General features: G+C 47.3%; 1 protein-coding gene across 1 annotated transcript in view; it reads right to left on the bottom strand.

Moving 5' to 3' along the window:
- Positions 1–13,140: 13,140 nt before the first annotated feature.
- Positions 13,141–27,373, bottom strand: part of LOC143768200 (uncharacterized) — a 144,374-nt gene continuing 130,141 nt past the window's right edge. Inside the window, exon 21 of the mRNA XM_077256891.1 lies at positions 13,141–14,317. Coding sequence (XP_077113006.1) covers positions 13,499–14,317 — 819 coding nt within the window. The 3' untranslated portion in view covers positions 13,141–13,498. The remainder of the gene's footprint in view (positions 14,318–27,373) is intronic.

The following is a 27,373-nucleotide window of genomic DNA, read 5'->3' as shown; positions in this document are numbered from 1 at the left end:
CCTCAAGCCAATGACGCCACTCCTCAAAAGCCCACTTCATGGCCAAAAGCTCCCGATTCCCAATATCATAATTCCGCTCGGCGGGCGAAAATTTACGAGAAAAAAAAGCACAAGGTTTCATCACGGAGCAGTCGGAACTTCTTTGCGACAAAACCGCCCCAGCTCCGATTTCAGAAGCGTCGACCTCAACCTGAAAAGGAAGAGCAACATCAGGCTGACGCAACACAGGGGCGGAAGAAAAGCGGCGCTTAAGCTCCCGAAAGGCCTCCACAGCAGCAGGGGACCAATCAGCAACATCAGCACCCTTCTTAGTCAAATCAGTCAATGGTTTAACAACATCAGAAAAACCAGCAATAAATCGACAATAAAAGTTAGCAAAGCCCAAAAATTTCTGAAGACTCTTAAGAGAAGAGGGTTGCGTCCAATCACAAATAGCCCGAACCTTGACAGGATCCATCTCGATGGAAGAGGGGGAAAAAATGTATCCCAAGAAGGAAATCTTTTGAACCCCAAAAACGCACTTAGAACCCTTCACACACAAGGAATTAGACCGCAAAACCTGAAAAACCCTCCTGACCTGCTGGACATGAGAGTCCCAGTCATCCGAAAAAATCAGAATATCATCCAGATACACGATCATAAATTTATCCAAATAATCACGGAAAATGTCATGCATAAAGGACTGAAAGACTGAAGGGGCATTTGAAAGGCCAAAAGGCATCACCAAATACTCAAAGTGGCCCTCGGGCGTATTAAATGCGGTTTTCCACTCATCCCCCTGCTTAATTCGCACCAAATTATACGCCCCACGGAGATCTATCTTAGAGAACCACTTGGCCCCCTTTATGCGAGCAAACAAATCAGTCAGCAGTGGCAACGGATATTGATATTTAACCGTGATTTTATTCAAAAGCCGATAATCAATACACGGCCTCAAAGAGCCATCTTTCTTAGACACAAAGAAAAAACCGGCTCCTAAGGGAGATGACGAAGGACGAATATGTCCCTTTTCCAAGGACTCCTTTATATATTCTCGCATAGCAGCATGTTCAGGCACAGACAGATTAAATAAACGACCCTTAGGGTATTTACTACCCGGAATCAAATCTATGGCACAATCGCACTCCCGGTGCGGAGGTAATGAACCAAGCTTAGGTTCTTCAAAAACGTCACGATAGTCAGACAAGAATTCAGGAATCTCAGAGGGAATAGATGACGAAATGGAAACCAAAGGTACGTCCCCATGCATCCCCTTACATCCCCAGCTTAACACAGACATAGCGTTCCAGTCGAGGACTGGGTTATGAGATTGCAGCCATGGCAATCCAAGCACCAACACATCATGTAGATTATACAGCACAAGAAAGCGAATAATCTCCTGATGATCCGGATTAATTTGCATAGTTACTTGTGTCCAGTATTGTGGTTTATTACTAGCCAATGGGGTGGAGTCAATCCCCTTCAGAGGTATAGGAGTTTCAAGAGGCTCTAAATCATACCCACAGCGTTTGGCAAAGGACCAATCCATAAGACTCAAAGCGGCGCCAGAGTCGACATAGGCATCCGCGGTAATAGATGATAAAGAACAAATCAGGGTCACAGATAGAATAAACTTAGGCTGAAAAGTGCCAATTGAAACTGACTTATCAAGCTTCTTAGTACGCTTAGAGCATGCTGATATAACATGAGTTGAATCACCACAATAAAAGCACAACCCATTTTTTCGTCTAAAATTCTGCCGTTCGCTTCTGGACAGAATTCTATCACATTGCATCCACATTGAGCAACGCAGGATCCCCTGGAGCCAATGCAAAAGCCCAATCTTGAGGGTCGCCCCGGAGCAAGGAAATCACAATCCTGACCTGCTGAGCAGGATCTCCAGCAGAGCGAGATTTCAGGGACAAAAACAACTTGCAATTATTTTTGAAATTTTGAAAGCAAGATCTATTCCCCGAGAAAAATTCAGGCAAAGGAATTCTAGGTTCAGATATAGGAACATGAACAACAAAATCTTGTAAATTTTGAACTTTCGTGGTGAGATTATTCAAACCTGCAGCTAAACTCTGAATATCCATTTTAAACAGGTGAACACAGAGCCATTCCAGGATTAGAAGGAGAGAGAGAGAGGAAGGCTGCAATATAGGCAGACTTGCAAGTGATTCAATTGAAAGCACACTCAGAACTGAAGGAAAAAAAAAAAAAAAAAAAATTTTTCAGCAGACTTCTTTTTTCTCTCCTTTCTCTGCCAATTAATTTAACCCTTTATGGGCCGGTCAAACTGTTATGGTTCTCAATGGCAAGAGAACATAGCCCAGCATACATAGGAACTAGCTCTTGGAAGGATGGAAACTTAAACTGACCATGAACTAAACCTGCCGCACAACTAACAGTAGCCGGGTAGCGTAGCCTGCGTTTTATCCCTAGACGCCCAGCGCCGGCCGGAGGACTAACTAATCCTGGCAGAGGAAAATATAGTCCTGGCTCACCTCTAGAGAAATTTCCCCGAAAGGCAGACAGAGGCCCCCACATATATTGGCGGTGATTTAAGATGAAAATGACAAACGTAGTATGAAAATAGGTTTAGCAAAATCGAGGTCCGCTTACTAGATAGCAGGAAGACAGAAAGGGTACTTTCATGGTCAGCTGAAAACCCTATCAAAATACCATCCTGAAATTACTTTAAGACTCTAGTATTAACTCATAACATCAGAGTGGCAATTTCAGATCACAAGAGCTTTCCAGACACAGAAACGAAACTGCAGCTGTGAACTGGAACAAAATGCAAAAAACAAACAAGGACAAAAGTCCGACTTAGCTGGAAGTTGTCTGGTAGCAGGAACATGCACAGAAAGGCTTCTGATTACAATGTTGACCGGCATGGAAGTGACAGAGGAGCAAGGTTAAATAGCGACTCCCACATCCTGATGGGAACAGGTGAACAGAGGGGATGATGCACACAAGTTCAATTCCACCAATGGCCACCGGGGGAGCCCAAAATCCAATTTCACAACAGTCCGCCATCATCTGGAATTCTGTGCCCCAACAAGTCCGGTTATCCACCACATTGGGATCCTTCAAACTGAACCTGAAAACCCATCTCTTCAAAGAAGCTTACAACCTGTAATGACCACATGACCACCTCAACATCATCGGAGCTACCGCAACCCCCGACCTACTGTCTCCTTCCCCACAATCCTGTAGAATGTAAGCCCGCCAGGGCAGGGTCATCTCCCCTCTGTATCAGTCTGTCATTGTTAGTTTTGTTTACTGTAAGTGATATTTGTATTTTGATGTAACCCCATCTCATGTACAGCACCATGGAATTAATGGTTCTATATAAATAAATAATAATATAAACAGCTTAGGAGGTGAATCCTACTGATAGATTCCCATTAAGATTATCTAAAGACTAAATTGAAATGAGAGTAATGATATGTTCACAAATCTGTGCTCATCTTCTTCACTATGTTTGTACACAAACCTTATATGCAGTGGCCTCAAAATGCTACACAAGAGCTGGACAATATTATCTTCTCATAGATTGTAAGCTTGCGAGCAGGGCCCTCATTCCTACTGGTATCTGTTTTGAACTGTGATTTCTGTTATGCTGTAATGTCTATTGTCTGTATAAGTCCCCTCTATAAGTTGTAAAGCGCTGCGGAATATGTTGGCGCTATATAAATAAAATTATTATTATTATTATTATTATTATCTTCTAACATTATTATTATACATTTTTATAGCGCCATTTATTTCATGGCGCTTTACATGTGAAAGGGGCAGATATAGACAAGCACAATAAGCATTAAGCATGAGCAAAACAAGGCACACACAAGTACAGAAAGAGAGAGGACCCTGCCCCCAAAGGCTCACAGTTTACAGGGGATGGGTGAGGATACACTAGGAGAGGGTAGAGCTGGTTGTGCGGCAGTTCAGCAGACTAAGGATCACTGCAGGTTGTAGGCTTGTCAGAAGAGGTGGGTCTTCAGGTTCTTTTTGAAGGTTTCCGTGGTGGGCGAGAGTCTGATGTATTGGGGTAGAGAGTTTCAGAGTATGGGGGAGGCATGGGAGAAGTCTTGTATGCGGTTGTGGGAAGAAGAGATAAGAGGGGAGCAGAGAAGGAGATCGAGAGGATCGTGTGGGTAAGTACTGGGAGACCATGTCATTAGATGTATGGAGGAGATAGGTTGTGGATGGCTTTGTATGTCATAGTTAGGGTTTTGAACTGGAGCCTCTGAACAATAGGAAGCCAGTGAAGGGCTTGCCAGAGAAGAGAGGCTGGGAAATAACGGGGAGACAGGTGGATTAGTTGGGCAGCAGAGTGTAGGATGCACTGGAGTGGTGCCAGAGTCCTAGATGGGAGACCAGAGAGTAGGAGGTTGCAGCAATCAAGGCGGGAGATGATAAGGGCGTGCACTAGCGTTTTAGTGGTTTCATGGTCAAGGAATACAGGGATCCGGGAAATATTTTTGAGTTTGAGTCGGCAGTAGGAGGCAAGGGCTTGGATATGAGGTTTGAAAGAGAGGGTAGAGTCGAGGATCACCCCGAGGCCCTGAGCATGCGGGACTGGGGAAAGTGAGCGGACATAGACATTGATGGATAGGTCTTGTGGAGGGGCAGAGAGAGATGGGGAAAGATGATGAATTCTGTTTTGTCCATGTTCAGTTTTAGAAAGTGAGCAGAAAAGAAAGCTGAAATAGCAGACATTGTGGGATTTTGGTAAGTAAGGACGTGAGATCGGGTGCAGATGGGTAGATCTGCGTGTCATTGGCGTGGAGATGATACTGCAAACTGTGGGATTCTATGAGCTGTCCCAGGCCGAAGGTGTAGATGGAGAAGAGCAGGGGCCCTAGGACTGGGCGTTTGGGAACACCGACAGACAGGGGGCAAGGTGAGGAGGTAGTGTGGGAGAGGGAGACACTGAATGTTCGGTCTGTTAGCTATGACGAGATCCAGGATAGGGCCAAGTCTGTGATGCCAAGAGATGAGAGAATCTGTAGCAGGAGGGAATGGTTGACAGTGTCAAAGGCAAAAGACAGGTCCAGGAGAAGGATGATAGAGTGTCGCTTGCTCTTGGCGGTTAGTAGGTCGTTGGTGACTTTAGTTAGGGCAGTTTCAGTTGAGTGATGCGGTCGGAAGCCAGACTGTAACCAGTCAAAGTGGGAGCAGGAGAGCAAGGAGGACAGTTCAAGATGACCATGCTGTTCCAGTAGTTTTGAGGCATAGGGGAGAAGAGCTACTGGGCGATAGCTAGACACAGGATGGGTCGAGGGAGGGCTTTTTGAGGATGGGTGTTATGGTTCTCAATGGCAAGAGAACATAGCCCAGCAAACATACGAACTAGCTCTTGGAAGGATGGAAACTAAACTGACCATGAACTAAACCTGCCGCACAACTAACAGTAGCCGGGTAGCGTAGCCTGCGTTTTATCCCTAGACGCCCAGCGCCGGCCGGAGGACTAACTAATCCTGGCAGAGGAAAATATAGTCCTGGCTCACCTCTAGAGAGATTTCCCCGAAAGGCAGACAGAGGCCCCCACAAATATTGGCGGTGATTTTAAATGAAATGACAAACGTAGTATGAAAATAGGTTTAGCAAAATTGAGGTCCGCTTACTAGATAGCAGGAAGACAGAAAGGGCACTTTCATGGTCAGCTGAAAACCCTATCAAAATACCATCCTGAAATTACTTTAAGACTCTAGTATTAACTCATAACATCAGAGTGGCAATTTCAGATCACAAGAGCTTTCCAGACACAGAAACGAAACTACAGCTGTGAACTGGAACAAAATGCAAAAACAAACAAGGACTAAGTCCAACTTAGCTGGGAGTTGTCTAGCAGCAGGAACATGCACAGAAAGGCTTCTGATTACAATGTTGACCGGCATGGAAGTGACAGAGGAGCAAGGCTAAATAGCGACTCCCACCTCCTGATGGAAACAGGTGAACAGAGAGGATGATGCACACCAGTTCAATTCCACCAGTGGCCACCGGGGGAGCCCAAAATCCAATTTCACAACAGTACCCCCCCCTCAAGGAGGGGGCACCGAACCCTCACCAGAACCACCAGGGCGATCAGGATGAGCCCTATGAAAGGCACGGACCAAATCGGAGGCATGAACATCAGAGGCAGTCACCCAAGAATTATCCTCCTGACCGTATCCCTTCCATTTGACCAGATACTGGAGTTTCCGTCTGGAAACACGGGAGTCCAAGATTTTTTCCACAACGTACTCCAACTCGCCCTCAACCAACACCGGAGCAGGAGGCTCAATGGAAGGCACAACCGGTACCTCATACCTGCGCAATAATGACCGATGAAAAACATTATGAATAGAAAAAGATGCAGGGAGGTCCAAACGGAAGGACACAGGGTTAAGAATCTCCAATATCTTGTACGGGCCGATGAACCGAGGCTTAAACTTGGGAGAAGAAACCCTCATAGGGACAAAACGAGAAGACAACCACACCAAGTCCCCAACACAAAGCCGAGGACCAACCCGACGCCGGCGGTTGGCAAAAAGCTGAGTCTTCTCCTGGGACAACTTCAAATTGTCCACTACCTGCCCCCAAATCTGATGCAACCTCTCCACCACAGCATCCACTCCAGGACAATCCGAAGATTCCACCTGACCAGAAGAAAATCGAGGATGAAACCCCGAATTACAGAAAAAGGGAGACACCAAGGTGGCAGAACTGGCCCGATTATTGAGGGCAAACTCCGCTAAAGGCAAAAAAGCAACCCAATCATCCTGATCTGCAGACACAAAACACCTCAAATATGTCTCCAAGGTCTGATTCGTCCGCTCGGTCTGGCCATTAGTCTGAGGATGGAAAGCAGACGAGAAAGACAAATCTATGCCCATCCTAGCACAGAATGCTCGCCAAAATCTAGACACGAATTGGGTACCTCTGTCAGAAACGATATTCTCCGGAATACCATGCAAACGGACCACATTTTGAAAAAACAGAGGAACCAACTCGGAAGAAGAAGGCAACTTAGGCAGGGGAACCAAATGGACCATCTTAGAGAAACGATCACACACCACCCAGATGACAGACATCTTCTGAGAAACAGGAAGATCCGAAATAAAATCCATCGAGATGTGCGTCCAGGGCCTCTTCGGGATAGGCAAGGGCAACAACAATCCACTAGCCCGAGAACAACAAGGCTTGGCCCGAGCACAAACGTCACAAGACTGCACGAAGCCTCGCACATCTCGAGACAGGGAAGGCCACCAGAAGGACCTTGCCACCAAATCCCTGGTACCAAAGATTCCAGGATGACCTGCCAACGCAGAAGAATGAACCTCAGAAATGACTTTACTGGTCCAATCATCAGGAACAAACAGTCTACCAGGTGGGCAACGATCAGGTCTATCCGCCTGAAACTCCTGCAAGGCCCGCCGCAGGTCTGGAGAAACGGCAGACAATATCACTCCATCCTTAAGGATACCTGTAGGTTCAGAATTACCAGGGGAGTCAGGCTCAAAACTCCTAGAAAGGGCATCCGCCTTAACATTCTTAGAACCCGGCAGGTAGGACACCACAAAATTAAACCGAGAGAAAAACAACGACCAGCGCGCCTGTCTAGGATTCAGGCGTCTGGCGGACTCAAGATAAATTAGATTTTTGTGGTCAGTCAATACCACCACCTGATGTCTAGCCCCCTCAAGCCAATGACGCCACTCCTCAAAAGCCCACTTCATGGCCAAAAGCTCCCGATTCCCAACATCATAATTCCGCTTGGCGGGCGAAAATTTACGCGAGAAAAAAGCACAAGGTCTCATCACGGAGCAATCGGAACTTCTCTGCGACAAAACCGCCCCAGCTCCGATTTCAGAAGCGTCGACCTCAACCTGAAAAGGAAGAGCAACATCAGGCTGACGCAACACAGGGGCGGAAGAAAAGCGGCGCTTAAGCTCCCGAAAGGCCTCCACAGCAGCAGGGGACCAATCAGCAACATCAGCACCCTTCTTAGTCAAATCAGTCAATGGTTTAACAACATCAGAAAAACCAGCAATAAATCGACGATAAAAGTTAGCAAAGCCCAAAAATTTCTGAAGACTCTTAAGAGAAGAGGGTTGCGTCCAATCACAAATAGCCCGAACCTTGACAGGATCCATCTCGATGGAAGAGGGGGAAAAAATATATCCCAAAAAGGAAATCTTTTGAACCCCAAAAACGCACTTAGAACCCTTCACACACAAGGAATTAGACCGCAAAACCTGAAAAACCCTCCTGACCTGCTGGACATGAGAGTCCCAGTCATCCGAAAAAATCAAAATATCATCCAGATACACAATCATAAATTTATCCAAATAATCACGGAAAAATGTCATGCATAAAGGACTGAAAGACTGAAGGGGCATTTGAAAGACCAAAAGGCATCACCAAATACTCAAAGTGGCCCTCGGGCGTATTAAATGCGGTTTTCCACTCATCCCCCTGCTTAATTCGCACCAAATTATACGCCCCACGAAGATCTATCTTAGAGAACCACTTGGCCCCCTTTATGCGAGCAAACAAATCAGTCAGCAGTGGCAACGGATATTGATATTTAACCGTGATTTTATTCAAAAGCCGATAATCAATACACGGCCTCAAAGAGCCATCTTTCTTAGCCACAAAGAAAAAACCGGCTCCTAAGGGAGATGACGAAGGACGAATATGTCCCTTTTCCAAGGACTCCTTTATATATTCTCGCATAGCAGCATGTTCAGGCACAGACAGATTAAATAAACGACCCTTAGGGTATTTACTACCCGGAATCAAATCTATGGCACAATCGCACTCCCGGTGCGGAGGTAATGAACCAAGCTTAGGTTCTTCAAAAACGTCACGATATTCAGTCAAGAATTCAGGAATCTCAGAGGGAATAGATGATAAAATGGAAACCACAGGTACGTCCCCATGCGTCCCCTTACATCCCCAGCTTAACACAGACATAGCTTTCCAGTCAAGCACTGGGTTATGAGATTGCAGCCATGGCAATCCAAGCACCAACACATCATGTAGGTTATACAGCACAAGAAAGCGAATAATCTCCTGGTGATCCGGATTAATCCGCATAGTTACTTGTGTCCAGTATTGTGGTTTATTGCTAGCCAATGGGGTGGAGTCAATCCCCTTCAGGGGTATAGGAGTTTCAAGAGGCTCCAAATCATACCCACAGCGTTTGGCAAAGGACCAATCCATAAGACTCAAAGCGGCGCCAGAGTCGACATAGGCATCCGCGGTAATAGATGATAAAGAACAAATCAGGGTCACAGATAGAATAAACTTAGACTGTAAAGTGCCAATTGAAACAGACTTATCAAGCTTCTTAGTACGCTTAGAGCATGCTGATATAACATGAGTTGAATCACCGCAATAGAAGCACAACCCATTTTTTCGTCTAAAATTCTGCCGTTCACTTCTGGACAGAATTCTATCACATTGCATATTCTCTGGCATCTTCTCAGTAGACACCGCCAAATGGTGCACAGGTTTGCGCTCCCGCAGGCGCCTATCGATCTGGATAGCCATTGTCATGGACTCATTCAGACCCGCAGGCACAGGGAACCCCACCATAACATCCTTAATGGCATCAGAGAGACCCTCTCTGAAATTCGCCGCCAGGGCGCACTCATTCCACTGAGTAAGCACAGCCCATTTACGGAATTTCTGGCAGTATATTTCAGCTTCGTCTTGCCCCTGAGATAGGGACATCAAGGCCTTTTCCGCCTGAAGTTCTAACTGAGGTTCCTCATAAAGCAACCCCAAGGCCAGAAAAAACGCATCCACATTGAGCAACGCAGGATCCCCTGGAGCCAATGCAAAAGCCCAATCTTGAGGGTCGCCCCGGAGCAAGGAAATCACAATCCTGACCTGCTGAGCAGGATCTCCAGCAGAGCGAGATTTCAGGGACAAAAACAACTTGCAATTATTTTTGAAATTTTGAAAGCCAGATCTATTCCCCGAGAAAAATTCAGGCAAAGGAATTCTAGGTTCAGATATAGGAACATGAACAACAAAATCTTGTAAGTTTTGAACTTTCGTGGTGAGATTATTCAAACCTGCAGCTAAACTCTGAATATCCATTTTAAACAGGTGAACACAGAGCCATTCCAGGATTAGAAGGAGAGAGAGAGAGAAAGGCTGCAATATAGGCAGACTTGCAAGAGATTCAATTACAAGCACACTCAGAACTGAGAAAAAAAAAAAAAAAAAAAATCTTCAGCAGACTTCTCTTATCTCTCCTTTCTCTGTCAATTAATTTAACCCTTTTGGGCCGGTCAAACTGTTATGGTTCTCAATGGCAAGAGAACATAGCCCAGCAAACATACGAACTAGCTCTTGGAAGGATGGAAACTAAACTGACCATGAACTAAACCTGCCGCACAACTAACAGTAGCCGGGTAGCGTAGCCTGCGTTTTATCCCTAGACGCCCAGCGCCGGCCGGAGGACTAACTAATCCTGGCAGAGGAAAATATAGTCCTGGCTCACCTCTAGAGAGATTTCCCCGAAAGGCAGACAGAGGCCCCCACAAATATTGGCGGTGATTTTAGATGAAATGACAAACGTAGTATGAAAATAGGTTTAGCAAAATTGAGGTCCGCTTACTAGATAGCAGGAAGACAGAAAGGGCACTTTCATGGTCAGCTGAAAACCCTATCAAAATACCATCCTGAAATTACTTTAAGACTCTAGTATTAACTCATAACATCAGAGTGGCAATTTCAGATCACAAGAGCTTTCCAGACACAGAAACGAAACTACAGCTGTGAACTGGAACAAAATGCAAAAACAAACAAGGACTAAGTCCAACTTAGCTGGGAGTTGTCTAGCAGCAGGAACATGCACAGAAAGGCTTCTGATTACAATGTTGACCGGCATGGAAGTGACAGAGGAGCAAGGCTAAATAGCGACTCCCACCTCCTGATGGAAACAGGTGAACAGAGAGGATGATGCACACCAGTTCAATTCCACCAGTGGCCACCGGGGGAGCCCAAAATCCAATTTCACAACAGATGGGTGTGATTGAGGCATGCTTGAAGGATGAGGGGAAGACACCAGTTGTGAGAGGTTGAAGAGGTGTGTTAGGGTTGTGATGAAGACTATGGCGAGGTTAGGGATGAGGTGGGATGGGAGCGGGTCAAGCGTGCAAGTGGTGAGATGCGATCTTGACAGGAGGGTGGAGAGCTTATCTTCTGTCATGGTGGAGAAGCTGGTTTTGGAGGAACAGGGTTGAGCAGCTAAGAGGGGTTTTGGGGGATGTGGGCCAAAGCTTTCTCTGATCGTATCAATCTTCTGCTTAAAGAAAGAGGCAAAATCTTCAGAAGAAATGAGAGGAGAGGGGGGAGGTGCTGGGGGACGGAGTAGAGAATTGAAAGTTTTGAAAAGCTGTTTAGGGCTGTGAGACAGGGAGGATATGAGAGATGAGAAGTAAGTTTGTTTTGCGGCAGTGAGCGTGGACTTGAAGCTGGCGAGGGACTGCTTGTATGCGATGAAGCTCTTTGGTCTTTACCATAGTGGACTTTGGAGTGTGACTGTTTGAGGTTGTGGGCAGGTGTCTTTTATACTGATAACAAGTTCAAACAGATGCCATTAAGACAGGTAATGAGTGGAGGACAGAGGAGCCTCTTAAAGAAGAAGTTAAAGGTCGGTGAAAGCCAGAAATCTTGCATGTTTTTAGGTGTCCAAATACTAGTTTTCCACCATAATTTGTAAAACGAATCCTGCCAAAACCAGACAAGGCGACCCCCCTAGACCCGACTCCCACAGCTGTGGCCCACCCATGATGTCAACCACAGCCCTCTCCCTTCTTTCCAAGCGGGAGAACCAGCACAACCGACAGCCAACTAAACACCTCTCTTCCCCACTGTAACTATTGGTGCTTTCTATGGTTGTCAAGCATTAACACTTTTAATACATAACCATTATCTAAATCCTAATATTGTAATATTGCTTCTTATCTATGCAGATACTTTTGCAGTACATAAATATAGCAGTCCATTATCCTTGATTATTTTCACCTCTCCCCTGGGAAGATACTCTTAGGGCAAATCATTGATACCCTTTAATAGATTTCACTTTGACATCCCTGTGGTGCTGTCTTTTTTGCTGCTTGTGCCTTCTTCGTTACACTTGCACCTCAAACCTTCTATTGTTGTTCTATATACTCCTAATATTTTCCTCTGTTATATATTTAGCCTACAGAAACAATGTGTCACAGCAAAATGTTATACAGAGGTTATTACCATTTCTCTCTTCAGTGGAAATCCATGAATTGACACAGAAAGAACATATGTCAGTGTAATTTAAAAAATTAACTGTATTAACTGCAAGATTGACTAAATACGAGAGCAGAGTGAGCAACACCTGTCAGACAAGATGTGGATCAGAAAGAACCTGATCAGCAGGGTATGAAGGACGGCAGACAGACAAGCAGAGCAGGAAACACCAGAAGACAGATAGTCAGAAGTGTGGATATTAATGATGAGCGAGTAAACTCGTTGCTCGGGTTTTCCCGAGCACGCTCGGGTGGCCTCCGAGTATTTGTTAGAGCTCGGAGATTTAGTTTTTGTCGACACACAGCTGCATGATTTACGGTTGCTAGACAGGCTGAATACACGTGAGGAATGCCTGTTTGTTAGGGAATCCTCACATGTATTCAGCCTGTCTAGCAGCCGTAAATCATGCAGCTGCATCGACAAAAACTAAATCTCCGAGCACTAACAAATACTCGGAGACCACCCGAGTGTGCTCGAGGAGACCTGAGCAACAATGCTATTCATTTATCATTAGTGGATATACAAAGGAACTGTAGCTTCATAGTCAATATAGGACATATAGGACTTGCAGCAAACAAATGGTTAACTGTAGAGTTTTATGTATTTGCAGACATAGGCAATCAGCAAACAAAAAGTTAATCACAGGCAGAATTGATGATCAGGCAAACTGAATACTTGCAGAAAGTTTACACACTATGCAGCAGTACTGTAGTGTAAACAGCAGAGAAGGGTTTGTTATTGTTATCCTTACAACAGACAAACTGATAACTGCAGGTCTGATTCAGGAAGAAAATGCAGATAGTTGATAAACAGAAAATAAAATAGATGCGCACTGAGCTACTAGCGGGGGGTGCTGGCCGAGCTGGACAAATCCAAGTAAACAAATTGAGGGTAGTCAGCTGCACTCAGAGATTTTGCAAGAACTGTCTTTTATTGTACAAAACGTAGTCGTACACCACAGTGTTCAAAATAGTTGAAAATCTTTAAAGCTATATATAAAGGTTACGCTTCGACCCAGTCTGGATCTTTTTCAAACATCTCTAGATCAGGTAGAATAGAGAAAGTAGGGTTGCTGCCTTGTGCGCTTAAGAAGAAAGGTATGTAATCCAAGGTATGATCTCCAAGAGGAGGGCGTATGTCCTGGGGACTGCGTATAAAAACGCAGAGTGCGCAATGCCACCACATTGCTTTTACAATTCTCTGTAAAACATTTTTCACATTCTTAACATGAAAATGACTTCTCTCCTGCGTGAGTTCTCAGATGTACAACTAGAGTTGATTTATAGGCATAACATTTTCCACATTCTGGACATGAAAATGGCTTCTCACCTGTATGACTTCTCTCATGTCTAACAAGTCTTGATTTAATACTGTAACATTTCCCACATTCTGAACATGAAAAAGGCTTTTCCCCTGTATGAGTTCTAAGATGTATAACAAGTTTTGATTTATTGCTATAACATTTTTCACATTCTGGACATGAAAATTGCTTCTCCTTTATGTGGATATTCTGATGTTTAATAAGTCTTGATTTAACGCCATAAGATTTTCCACATTCTTTACATGAAAATGGCTTCTCCCCTGTGTGAATTCTCTCATGTATAATAAGTTCTCCTTTGTAGGTAAAACGTTTACCACATTCTGAACATGAAAATGGCTTTTCCCCTGTGTGAGTTTTCTTATGTTTAAAAAGATCTCCTTTGTAAGTAAAACATTTCCCACAATCTGGGCATGGAAATGGCCTCTCCCCTGTGTGAATTCTCTGATGTGCATCAAGATTTTGCTTGTTTCTAAAACATTTCCCACATTCTGAACATGAAAATGGCCTCTCCTCTGTGTGAATTATCTTATGTTTAACAAGAGTTGCTTTGTAAGTAAAACATTTCCCACATTCTGAACATGAAAATGGCTTCTCCCCTGTATGAGATTTCTCATGTCTAACAAGATCTTTTCTGTAAGTAAAAGATTTTCCACATTCAGAACATGAAAATGGCTTCACCCCTGTGTGAATTCTCTGATGTGCAACAAGAGTTGATTTGTGCTTAAAACACTTCCTACATTCTAAACATGAAAATGGTTTCTCCCCAGTATGATCTACTTGATCTTCATTGTTCCTCCAGATGTTTTTATTTTGATTAACAGTTTGCAATGTCTGAGAGGATAAGACATGCTGAAATGTATCAGATGATGGATATTCGCTGTGAAGGTCTGTAGGTATATATGGGAAAATTACATGATCTTCATCTGGTGTGATATCAGGATTATCTGCCTTAAAATCTGAAAATATCTGAAGTCCCGCTGAGCGCCTGTTATCATCTGTCAAGAAAACAAAAACAAAATTATTGTAGTAAAATCAATCAACTGACCAAGGCAGTGTAGGCAACAGGCGATCTCAATACGCAGACTAAAAGCTTATGATGTTAGTCGAACAACTTATACTCATATACTCCTTTAATAATTTCATGCATTCTGGCAAAGAGAAAGGTACAGGGGAGAAGCAGTATATTGTCTAAAACGTACTATCCCGTCCCTGCGAATTACGTCCCAGGTCACCTCGACGGGATATAAGGGGTTAATGTCCAACTCACAAACAAAAGAAACTGTGTCCTCCGGTTCGCAGCCAGGAAAACAGAAGATAGACCGTTACATGTTGCCGTGGGCAACTACACCGCCATGTATAGTGAGGGTGCTAGGTCTTTTGCCTCCACTTGCCTGTGTTGCCTCACACAGATGGAGATCCACAGAGCCGACTGCTTTGTACTTCTCCAGAAATGAAACTGACGCACCCAAATCCTTCTTGCAGGGTTTTTTTTTCCTCTCAACTGGAATCTGTGGCCGTGGGCCACTTGCAAGATCCGGCCAGGAGAAAACGGACCGGCCCCACTACCTTCCTGCAATCCGTTTCAAATATAAAAGCCCATACCGGACTTTCCTGAACAATTCCTTGTCCACATAATCTGACCAGATTCATGCTTACTTTTATTTTGCCTTGTGACCCACAGACATCCTGCTGTGACCACAAGGCACTCCAGCGGATCTAATAGGCTTCTGAGCGCATCCTGGGGAACACATAGCAACCCTCGCAAATAACACAAGTCACTGCCTCGCAATACCTGTACCAGCCAGTGAATGAGTGGAATTAAAGAAGCAAATTCTCACCTGGGTAGTCATATGTAGGCATCTCCTCTTTACATTGCTCATCACTCCTCACATATGTCTCTGTAGTATTAATATGGGTCAGATCTTCACCCTGAAACAAATATTGTAAAAGTGGTGCAAAAATGGAATGAATATGACCAAAAACAACATGACAGCAATAATTATTGGAGGCAACTACTGTAGCTGCAGTTCTCCTATAGAAATCGAACCTGTTAGTCCCTTATTACAAATTTGGAAATTTGAAGGTTTTTTACACCACAAAAGTGTCAAAAAAAACCTTAATGAATTGGGGGCCTAATGTCTATGGTCATATTTATTACTGTCATTCCCACCATTTGCATTGCACAAATATAAAACATATAATACTGGTGGATAAAACAAGACTGAGCACAAAACCCTCACAGCCGTCTACACATCATAAGGGAGATCTTATGACACATTCTCTCCATCTACCGGATGGTCCTGAGGAGCATTGGGATCTTCTTGTTTACAGTCCTGTGGAAGAAGAGGATGGGGACATCTCTCTGGTGTTGTCCTCTTACTGGATAGATCTGGAGGAAACACATACAGGGACTGAATTCATTCTTTACTTACAGAAAATTATAGGCCGTGTGTATTTAGTCCTGTTTATTACCTGGTGATGTGAGGAGTTGGGGAACCTCCATTATGACGTCCTTGTACGGATCTTTGTGTCCTTCTAAATACTCCCACTCCTCCATGGAGAAATAGACAGCAACATCCTGACACCTTATAGCAACCTGACACATACAATGATAGCATCATCCCCCGATCCCTACATAGCGTTACTGTATAATGACCCAGCATGCCCAGCAGTGTCACCTCTCCAGTCAGCAGCTCAATCATCTTGTATGTAAGTTCTAGGATCTTCTGATCATTGATATCTTCATGAATCAGGGTGTGAGGTGGAGGCCCCGTGATTGGGCTCAGGGGTCTTCCCCATTCCTCAGACACAGGGTCCTGACAGTGCTCACTAGAGATCTTCTTCACTACTGTGTAATCCTGGTTATGGAGAGACACATTAATAAATCTCACTATAGACATTCCCAGAGTCCTCACCTCTCCAGTTCTGTCCATCTGTTATTCCCATAGATAAGAATGATGTAATGTGACATCATCAGAATCTCTCACCTCTCCAGTTAACCGGAAGAGGATCTCTAAGGTGAGGTGTAATATCCTCTCCACCATCTGGTCCTTGTTCTTATCCATCCTTGACTGATCAGGAAAATTCTCTTAGATAGAGGTTCCCCACTGAAAGAATCCAATTTGGCAAGGACCTGAATGTGAGTAAGAGGAGCCAATATAAAAATAAATAATCCCAAATACAAAAATACAATTCATGGAGACTTTAGATCTAATCACTGACCACAGAAATGATGCTAACATGTTCGGAACTTGACTATGGTAGACCCTCATGTAGCATTACATATTTTTAGCTTTCAGCAGAATCATTAGCACTGTTTTGGAAGAATGAACTGTTTTTACTTGGGACATACAGCAGCCAAACACTACATCATCACAACATGAAAGATACCGGAACTGAAACAAAGCAAACCAGTGAGATCATACAATACAGACTAAAGGTACCTTCACACTGAGCGACTTAACAACGACAACGATAGCGATCCGTGACGTTGCAGCGTCCTGGATAGCGATATCGTTGTGTTTGACACGCAGCAGCGATCTGGATCCCGCTGTGATATCGCTGGTCGTTGCTGAAAGTCCAGAACTTTATTTGGTCGTGTATCGTCGTGTTTGACAGCAAAAGCAACGATGCCAGCAATGTTTTACAATGGTAACCAGGGTAAATATCGGGTTACTAAGCGCAGGGCCGCGCTTAGTAACCCGATATTTACCCTGGTTACCATTGTAAAAGTAAAAAAAAAACACTACATACTCACCCCCTCTGATGTCTGTCACGTCCCCCGGCGTCCGCGCTGCTGCTCAGAGCTTCCTGCACTGTGTCAGCGTCGGCCGTAAAGCAAAGCACAGCGGTGACGTCACCGCTGTGCTTTAGGGCCGGCGCTTACACAGTGCAGGGAAGCGGACGCCGGGGGACGTGACAGACACGGCAATGTAAGTATGTAGTGTTTGGGTTTTTTTACATTTACACTGGTAACCAGGGTAAACATCGGGTTACTAAGCGCGGCCCTGCGCTTAGTAACCCGATGTTTACCCTGGTTACCCGGGGACTTCGGCATCGTTGGTCGCTGGAGAGCTGTCTGTGTGACAGCTCTCCAGCGACCACACAGCGACGCTGCAGCGATCGGCATCGTTGTCGATATCGCTGCAGCGTCGCTTAATGTGACGGTACCTTTAGAACACAGCACAATCTGTTGTCTGCTCACCACAATCCCTGTAGGATCAGTCTACAGATGTTGTGTGGGCAGTATATATGTCATCCCAATCTAAACAGATAAGGTTCAGTCCATTAAGCCTATCATCTTCATTAGCCAGGAATGTCTCTCTCTGCCGTCAGTGGAATTGCAAAAATATTCACAGCCATGTCCTCATTTGGGCAGCAATTCAAGTCTAGAAGTTCTGACTCCTGAAGATCCCTCAAAAAATAGAACCTCACCTAAACATTCCTGGTTCTTTTATTTAGTTCTTTTCATCTCTGCAAGTTCCTGATATCCTTAAGGTACCTTCACACTGAACAACTTAACAACGATAACGATAGCGATCCGTGACGTTGCAGCGTCCTGGATAGCGATATCGTTGTGTTTGACACGCAGCAGCGATCAGGATCCTGCTATGACATCGTTGGTCGGAGCTAGAAGGCCAGCACCTTATTTCGTCACTGGATCACCCGCTGACATCGCTGGATCGGTGTGTGTGACACCGATCCAGCGATGTGTTCACTTGTAACCAGGGTAAATATCGGGTTACTAAGCGCAGGGCCGCGCTTAGTAACCCGATATTTACCCTGGTTACCATTGTAAAAGTAAAAAAAAAAAACACTACATACTCACCTTCTGATGTCTGTCACGTCCCCCGCCGGTGGCTTCCCTGCACTGAATGTGTCAGCGCCGGCCGGCCGTAAAGCAGAGCACAGCAGTGACGTCACCGCTCTGCTTTAGGGCCGGCGCTTACACAGTGCAGGGAAGCGGACGCCGGGGGACGCGACAGACACCGGAATGTAAGTATGTAGTGTTTGTTTTTTTTAAAATTTACACTGGTAACCAGGGTAAACATCGGGACCATGGCAACTTGATGCATGAACTATCTGTAGGAAGATCGATCTTGTGCGAGCCTAGTAAGGACCACCAGGGACTTCTCTGCCATTTCCACACTACACAGACTCATTGTCTTGCTGCCTCCTTCCTCTCTTTTATTATCTCCAGATTTTTTCTTTTCTGAAAAACCAGGACTCCTTATTGCTAAGGTTTATTGTTCCTGTTAACCCCTTAATACATTGCCTCAGTAACCCGACAGTAATTTGAGTGTTTTCTTCGGTCAATGCTACAACATATCCAATTAGAACTTCATTATTCTTGGCTCTAGGCATTTATTTAGCTTTCTTGGATATGGTGAATTGAATAATCCGTTTTTTTTTTACTATACATTCATGTCATGTTTGAGTTTTCTTTTACCTGACGAAGAAACGCATCACAACTTTTATATATATTCTTTTCATTTTTTTTTTTGTTGGTTTTATACTACACACTGGATGTTTCATCATTTTAGAAGTAAAGTATAAATTCATCAAAATATAAAAGTAAACACCTTAAAGAAGAAATCCAGAATTGCCATTCTTCATTCGCTATACCACTCATAAATGATGTAATACGAAGAGAAATAAAATGCCAAATGTATCCAGAAATGGTAAAAACAAGATCTCACATAGCTCCACTGACAGGAAAATATGAAAACTAAAAGTTTCAGAAATCAAAATGTATATATTTTTTCAAATTTTTAAGACACTAAACCAATTCAAAAATAATCGTGATAATAAATATAATAAATGTAATTAGGAAATATATAAAACGACACAGCCAACTTGCGGTTAGTAACCCTGACGAAGCCACTGAGGGTGGCGACACGCATATGGGTATCTTCAACTAACGTTGCCATTCCATGTTATTGGTCATGGATGGCTCGTTTAGCTTATGCCTTTAACCCTTATGTGCTCATCTTGGGTGAGATATATTGCTCTCTCTCCTTAAACTTTCCATCTTTAACCTATGGATTCTGATATACTCACCAGCTATTGCCAGCCTGTATTTCTCTAACATTTAGTGCATCTTAGAGTGGCAAACTGCCTCTTGTTAGTATGATTATATTCAGATCCATTTGATTTGTGTATATTATTCTTATATCATGTATGTCATGTTGCTTTGTTGATTTCAGCTATTAGTATAGTTTTTGGTTTATCGCGTTATTGGTGGGCATATATTGATAACTAGATGTTTCCAGCCAGCTAACGCTCGGCACGCTCATTGCTATCTAATTAACGCTGCTGGTGATTAAACTAAAGTACCGTATTTTCCGGCGTATAAGACGACTGGGCGTATAAGACGACCCCCCAACTTTACCAGTTAAAAAATAAAATCTTCTTAAAAGTCGGGGGTCTTCTTATACACCCTATGTCGTCTTATAGGGCCGGTGAATATGTGCCTTTTGGGGGGGGGAGTGATCCTGATGACGACGAGGGGGCGTCTCACAGGAAAGTGAGTATCCCCCATTACCTTATCATAGCGCTGCAGCGTGGGGTCTCTGTGCTGGTAGCGGCGGCTGCTGTGCTGTGGTGCGGCGGCTCCTCTTCTGCAGTGTGGGGCCTCTGGTGCTGTGGGGCGGTGGCGGCGGCGTATCTTCATGCAGTCGGGGCTCCTCCGGCATCTCAAAGCCTGGAAGCCCCGCCGGCAACTCCATCGGTACAATGCGGTGGCCTCCGGGAAAATGGCCGCTGCTCAGATTCAGATCTCGTCCCGAGATCTCGGGAGACGAGATCTGAATCTGAGCAGCGGCCATTCTCCCGGAGGCAGCTCAATAGGTGCGATGCGGTGGCCCGGCCGCTGGGGGCTGCGCATGCTCAGATTCAGATCTCGTCCCGAAATCTCGGGACACGAGATCTGAATCTAAGCAGCGGCCATTTTCCCGGAGGCCACCGCATTGTACCGATGGAGTTGCCGGCGGGGCTTCCAGGCTTTGAGATGCCGGAGGAGCCCCGACTGCATGAAGATACGCCACCGCCCCACAGCACCAGAGGCCCAACACTGCAGAAGAGGAGCCGCCGCACCACAGCACAGCAGCCGCCGCTCCCAGCACAGAGACCCCACGCTGCAGCGCTATGATAAGGTAATGGGGGATACTCACTTTCCTGTGAGACACCCCCTCGTCATCAGGACCACTCCCCCCCACCCACCATATACACCGGCGTACAAGGCGATTCCCGGCGTACAAGACGACCCCCGACTTTTAAGAAGATTTTCAGGGGTTAAAAAGTCGTCTTGTACGCCGGAAAATACGGTAAATAATGACAACATTCAATAGCGCTTACGCAGGTGGTAAATTAACTTAAAATTAAGTTAATAACAATAGTGTGGTGATGTGTTGGGGGTGGGAATATGTGTGGTGATGTGGTGGGGGGTGGAATTATGTGTGGTGATGTGGTGGGGCAGGATTATGTGTGGTGATGTGGTGGGGGGCGGGATTATGTGTGGTGATGTGGTGGAGGGCGGGATTATGTGTGGTAATGTGGTGGGGGGCGGGATTATGTGTAGTAATGTGGTGGGAGGGGGCGGGATTATGTGTGGTAATGGGGTGGGGGCGGGACTATGTGTGGTAATGTGGTGGGGGAGCGGGATTATGTGTGGTAATGTGGTGGGGGGGCTAGATTATGTGTGGTAATGTGGTGGGGGGGGCAGGATTATCTGTAGTAATCTGGTGGGGGGGCGGGATTATGTGTGGTAATGTGGTGGGGGGGATTATCTGTGGTAATGTGGTGGAGGGCGGGATTATGTGTGGTAATGTGGTGGGGGGATTATGTGTGGTAATGTGGTGGGGGGCAGGATTATGTGTGGTGATGTGGTGGGGCGGGATTATGTGTGGTGATGTGGTGGGGGGGCGGGATTATGTGTGGTGATGGGGTGGGATTATGTGTGGTGATGGGGTGGGGGGCGGGATTATGTGTGGTGATGGAGTGGGGGGGCGGGATTATGTGTGGTGATGGAGTGGGGGGGCGGGATTGTGTGGTGATGGGGTGGGGGGGCGGGATTATGTGTGGTGATGGGGTGGGGGGGCGGGATTATGTGTGGTGATGGGGTGGGGGGGCGGGATTATGTGTGGTGATGATTTTTATGTGTGGTGATGGGGTGGGGGGGCGGGATTATGTGTGGTGATGGGGTGGGGGGGCGGGATTACGTGTGGTGATGGGGTGGGGGGCGGGATTACGTGTGGTGATGGAGTGGGGGGGCGGGATTATGTGTGGTGATGGGGTGGGGGGGCGGGATTATGTGTGGTGATGGAGTGGGGGGGCGGGATTATGTGTGGTGATGGGGTGGGGGGGCGGGATTATGTGTGGTGATGGAGTGGGGGGGCGGGATTATGTGTGGTGATGCGGTGGGGGGGCGGGATTATGTGTGGTGATGGGGTGGAGGGGCGGGATTATGTGTGGTGATAGGGTGGAGGGGCGGGATTATGTGTGGTGATGGGGGGGTGGGATTATGTGTGGTGATGCAGTGGGGGGGGCGGGATTATGTGTGGTGATGGGGTGGAGGGGCGGGATTATGTGTGGTGATAGGGTGGAGGGGCGGGATTATGTGTGGTGATGGGGGGGTGGGATTATGTGTGGTGATGCGGTGGGGGGGCGGGATTATGTGTGGTGATGCAGTGGGGGGGGCGGGATTATGTGTGGTGATGGGGTGGAGGGGCGGGATTATGTGTGGTGATGGGGGGGTGGGATTATGTGTGGTGATGGGGTGGGGGGGCGGGATTATGTGTGGTGATGGGGTGGGGGGGCGGGATTATGTGTGGTGATGGAGTGGGGGGGGCGGGATTATGTGTGGTGATGGGGTGGGGGGGCGGGATTATGTGTGGTGATGGGGTGGGGGGGGCGGGATTATGTGTGGTGATGGGGTGGGGGGGCGGGATTATGTGTGGTGATGGGGTGGGGGGGGCGGGATTATGTGTGGTGATGGGGTGAGATTATGTGTGGTGATGGGGTGGGGGGGCGGGATTATGTGTGGTGATGGGGTGGGGGGGGCGGGATTATGCGTGGTGATGAGGTGGGGGCGGGATTATGCGTGGTGATGTGTTTGGGGGCGGGATTATGCGTGGTGATGTGATGAGGGGGCGGGATTGTGTGGTGATGTGGTGGGCGGGATTATGTGTGATGTGGGGGGAGGGATTGTGTGGTGATGTGGTGGGTGGGCGGGGTTATGTATGGTAATGTGGTGGGGGGATTATGTGTGGTAATGTGGTGGGGGGGATTATGTGTGGTAATGTGGGGGGCGGGATTATGTGTGGTAATATGGTGGGGGGCGGGATTATGTATGGTAATGTGGTGGAGGGCGGGATTGTGTGTGGTAATGTGGTGGGGGGCGGGATTATGTGTGGTAATATGGTGGGGGGCGGGATTATGTGTGGTAATGTGGTGGAGGGCGGGATTATGTGTGGTAATGTGGTGGGGGGCCTGGATTATGTGTGGTAATGTGGTGGGGGGCGGGATTATGTATGGTAATGTGGTGGGGGGGATTATGTGTGGTAATGTGGGTGGGATTATGTGTGGTAATGTGGGGGGGCGGGATTATGTGTGGTAATATGGTGGGGGGCGGGATTATGTATGGTAATGTGGTGGAGGGCGGGATTGTGTGTGGTAATGTGGTGGGGGGCGGGATTATGTGTGGTAATATGGTGGGGGGCGGGATTATGTGTGGTAATGTGGTGGAGGGCGGGGTTATGTGTGGTAATGTGGTGGGGGGCCTGGATTATGTGTCGTGATGTGGTGGGGGCGGGATTATGTGTGGTAATGTGGTGGGGGGGCTGGATTATGTGTGGTAATGTGGTTGGGGGCGGGATTATGTGTGGTAATGTGGTGGGGGGATTATATGTGGTAATGTGGTGGAGGGCGGGATTATGTGTGGTAATGTGGTGGAGGGCGGGATTATGTGTGGTAATGTGGTGGGGGGTGGGATTATGTGTGGTAATGTGGTGGGGGGGCGGGATTATGTGTGGTAATGTGGTGGGGGGCGAGATTATCTGTAGTAATGTGGTGGGGGGCGGGATTATGTGTGGTAATGTGGTGGGGGGGCGGGATTATGTGTGGTATTGTGGTGGGGTGGTGGGATTATGTGTGATGTGGCGAGGGTGCGGGATTATGTGTGGCAATGTGGTGGGGGGCGGGATTATCTGTGGTAATGTGATGGGGGGACGGGATTATGTGTAGTAATGTGGTGGGGTGGCGGGATTATGTGTGGTGATGTGGTGGGGCGGGATTATGTGTGGTGATGTGTTGGGGGGGCGGGATTGTGTGGTGATATGTGGGGGGTGGGATTATGTGTGGTGATGTGTTGAAGGGGCGGGATTATGTGTGGTGATGTGGTGGGGGGTGGGATTTGTGGGGGGCGGGATTGTGTGTGATGTGGTGCAGATTGTGTGTGGTAACGTGGTGGGGGTGGGATTGTGTGTGGTAATGTGGTGGGGGGCAGGATTATGTGTGGTGATGTGGTGGGGGGCGGGATTATGTGTGGCAATGTGGTGGGGGCGGGATTGTGTGTGGAAATGGGGTGGGGGGCAGGATTATGTGTGGTGATGTGGTGGGGGGGCGGGATTATGTGTGGTAATGTGGTGGGGGCAGGATTGTGTGTGGTAATGGGGTGGGGGGCAGGATTATGTGTGGTGATGTGGTGGGGGGCGGGATTGTGTGTGGTAATGGGGTGGGGGGCAGGATTATGTGTGGTGATGTGGTGGGGGGGGCGGGATTATGTGTGGTAATGTGGTGGGGGCGGGATTGTGTGTGGAAATGGGGTGGGGGGCAGGATTATGTGTGGTGATGTGGTGGGGGGGCGGGATTATGTGTGGTAATGTGGTGGGGGCAGGATTGTGTGTGGTAATGGGGTGGGGGGCAGGATTATGTGTGGTGATGTGGTGGGGGGCGGGATTGTGTGTGGTAATGGGGTGGGGGGCAGGATTATGTGTGTTGATGTGGTGGGGGGGCGGGATTGTGTGTGGTAATGTGGTGGGGGCGGGATTGTGTGTGGTAATGGGGTGGGGGCGGGATTATGTGTGGTGATGTGGTGGGGGGGCGGGATTGTGTGGTAATGGGGTGGGGGGCAGGATTATGTGTGGTAATGTGGTGGGGGGGCGGGATTGTGTGTGGTAATGTGGTGGGGGCGGGATTGTGTGTGGTGGTGGTGGGGGCGGAGCTACTGTGCAGGGGGCGGGATTAGCGAGTAATCACAATGCCTCTTATATATATAGATAATCCTCTGCAAAGAAATTCTTTGCTTTAAGCACGGCACATATTGTCAGATGTGGTGCGTGGGTTACATATATCTTTGATATGCTGTTTATATAGGCAGTACATCAGTGTGCACAGTATATATACTTTTGGAGTTCAGCTATAGGTGGTTGGCCCTATTATCAGCCTCTGGTTAATAGAGGTCATGTCACTGACTAATTTTAGTGTTTTTAATGTTTTTTTGCATGTTTTTGCGTGTGTTGAATCAAATAATAAAAGTTTATCAATTTTATGTTGCATTGCTGCCTCACGTGATCCCCTCACCATGACCTACTCCTTCCTTTTTTGTAATAGTGTGACTCTTCTTGTCTTCCTGCTGCGGCTCCTGTGCAGGCGTACTTTATCTCCCTGTTGAGGGCAGAGCAAAGTACTGCAGAGCGCAGGCGCTGGGCCTCTCTGACCTTTCCCGGCGTCTGCGCACTGCAGTACTTTTGTCTGCCCTCAACAGGGAGATAAAATACGCCTGCGCAGGAGCCAAGGCAGGAAGAAGAGGACGACATGGTATGAAGATGGGAGGTCCTGGACCCGGACCACGACGCCCATTTGACCGGACCGCCCCTGGGTGAGTATAATCTAACCTCTTTTTCTCATCTTGCAGGTTACATCAGGGGCTTATCTACAGCATTACAGAATGCTGTAGTCAGATAAGCCCCTGATGCCGGTGGCCTTAGCTTGTAGGCCAATTTTGGGGTGACAGGTTCCCTTTATGCCGAATGGAAGAGAGTATCATCCATTTATCTGAGGTAAAGAGAGAGGGAAGATCCTCCATTTTATGTGAGAAAGAAAGAAGCTTTCCCCTGATCTGAGATATAGAGCCTCCACCATTTTATCTGAGGTTCCACAAGAGACAGAGCCTCCTCCATTTTGTGTTGCACACACTGTCCGCTGAACTCTCAGACTATTGTCTGCTGAGGCCGGTGTCAGGCCGTTCTCTCAGCAGTTATTCCTACAGGTGGAGTTATCAGTCTGCACAGTGTGAACGGGACGTTGTGTGTGAGGAAACCGCTGAGATGTTCCGGCCTCCGGTATCAGGGACTCGCTGCTGTACTGAGTCCTGCACTTGTTCCCTCTGTACAGCAGGGGGCGCAGTAACAGCCAATCCCTGTGCTCCTCTATAGTGGCCATGGTGTCAGTCTAATAGTGATGGGCAGTCCGGCTCTTTTTGGTGATCCGGCTCTCATGGCTCCGCTCACCAAAAAGAGCCGGCTCTTTCGGCTCCTGAACCGGCTCTTTTACTATCCTATTAGAGCCCTATTGAATATATCTTCAGGCGTCCGAAACTCCGCCCACCTACAGCCGAAACTCCGCCCACTTCTTAGAGAGCCAATTAAATTGAAGAGTGGGCGGGGTTTTGCTCAGGTGGGCGGAGTTACGCCTCCCGAAGCCCGGGATTTTACGCCCAGTGAGAGCCATTCAGGGATTTTAGTGGCTCTCACTGGTGTGCCGGCTCCCATCGTTCACAGCAGGGAGCCGGCTCTTTGTGTCGGCTCGTTCGCGAACGACACATCACTACAGTCTAATGCCAGCCCTGCTACACACTGCTCCTCCCAAGGTACCAGGCTGGGCAGACATCGGTCTGAGATGGTTTAGTGAATCCTGCATTGAGCAGGGGGTTGGACACGATGACCCAGGAGGTTCCTTCCATCTCTATCATTCTATAATTATATAGCTGAGGAGAAGGGCCCCGAAATAGTCTCCGTGCTGAAGGAGTTACTGCCCCCCCCCTCCCCGTGCCCAGTAATGGGGAATCTCCAGCACCTACCTCCACCTGCAGAGCCGCACACCACATATATGGCTGCTCTGTGCGCACAGGACCTGTGATGAGGTCACAGGAGGGGAGGAGTCAGGGGTCACATGATCAGGGGCCTCAGTGTATGCAGGACTCTGCTGTGCTGGTTGTCATGGTGCTGGATGAGGGGAAGTTTCTGTGTGGGGTCAGGAGGGGTTTACAGTGTGGATGTAGCAGAGCCGTGTGTGTACGAGGTGTACGGAGCAGAGCCGTGTGTGTACGAGGTGTACGGAGGAGAGCCGTGTGTGTACGGGTGTACGGAGCAGAGCCATGTATGTACAAGGTGTTCGGAGCGGAGCTGTGCGTGTACGGAGCGGAGCTGTGTGCGATCGATGCATGAGTAGCGGAGCCATGTGTGTAGGGAGCGGAGCCGTGTGTACAAGGTGTATGTACGGAGCCGTGTGTGTACGAGGTGCACGGAGCGGAGCCGTGTGTGTACGAGGTGTTCGGAGCAGAGCCGCGTGTGTACAAGGTGTATGTACGGAGCCATGTGTGTACGAGGTGTATATATGCAGCGGAGCTGCGCGTGTACGGAGCGGAGCTGTGTGCGATCGATGCATGAGGAGCGGAGATGCGTGCTTCTCCCCTCTGCAAATTCCTCCACTGGCTCCCAATTCCCCAACAATTCCAGTTCAAACTACTAACACTGACCTACAAAGCCATCCACAACC

This window comes from Ranitomeya variabilis, chromosome 4 (assembly GCF_051348905.1).
Source record: "Ranitomeya variabilis isolate aRanVar5 chromosome 4, aRanVar5.hap1, whole genome shotgun sequence".
NCBI classification, from domain to species: Eukaryota; Metazoa; Chordata; class Amphibia; order Anura; family Dendrobatidae; genus Ranitomeya; species Ranitomeya variabilis.
This window is presented reverse-complemented; position numbering and strand designations above follow the sequence as displayed.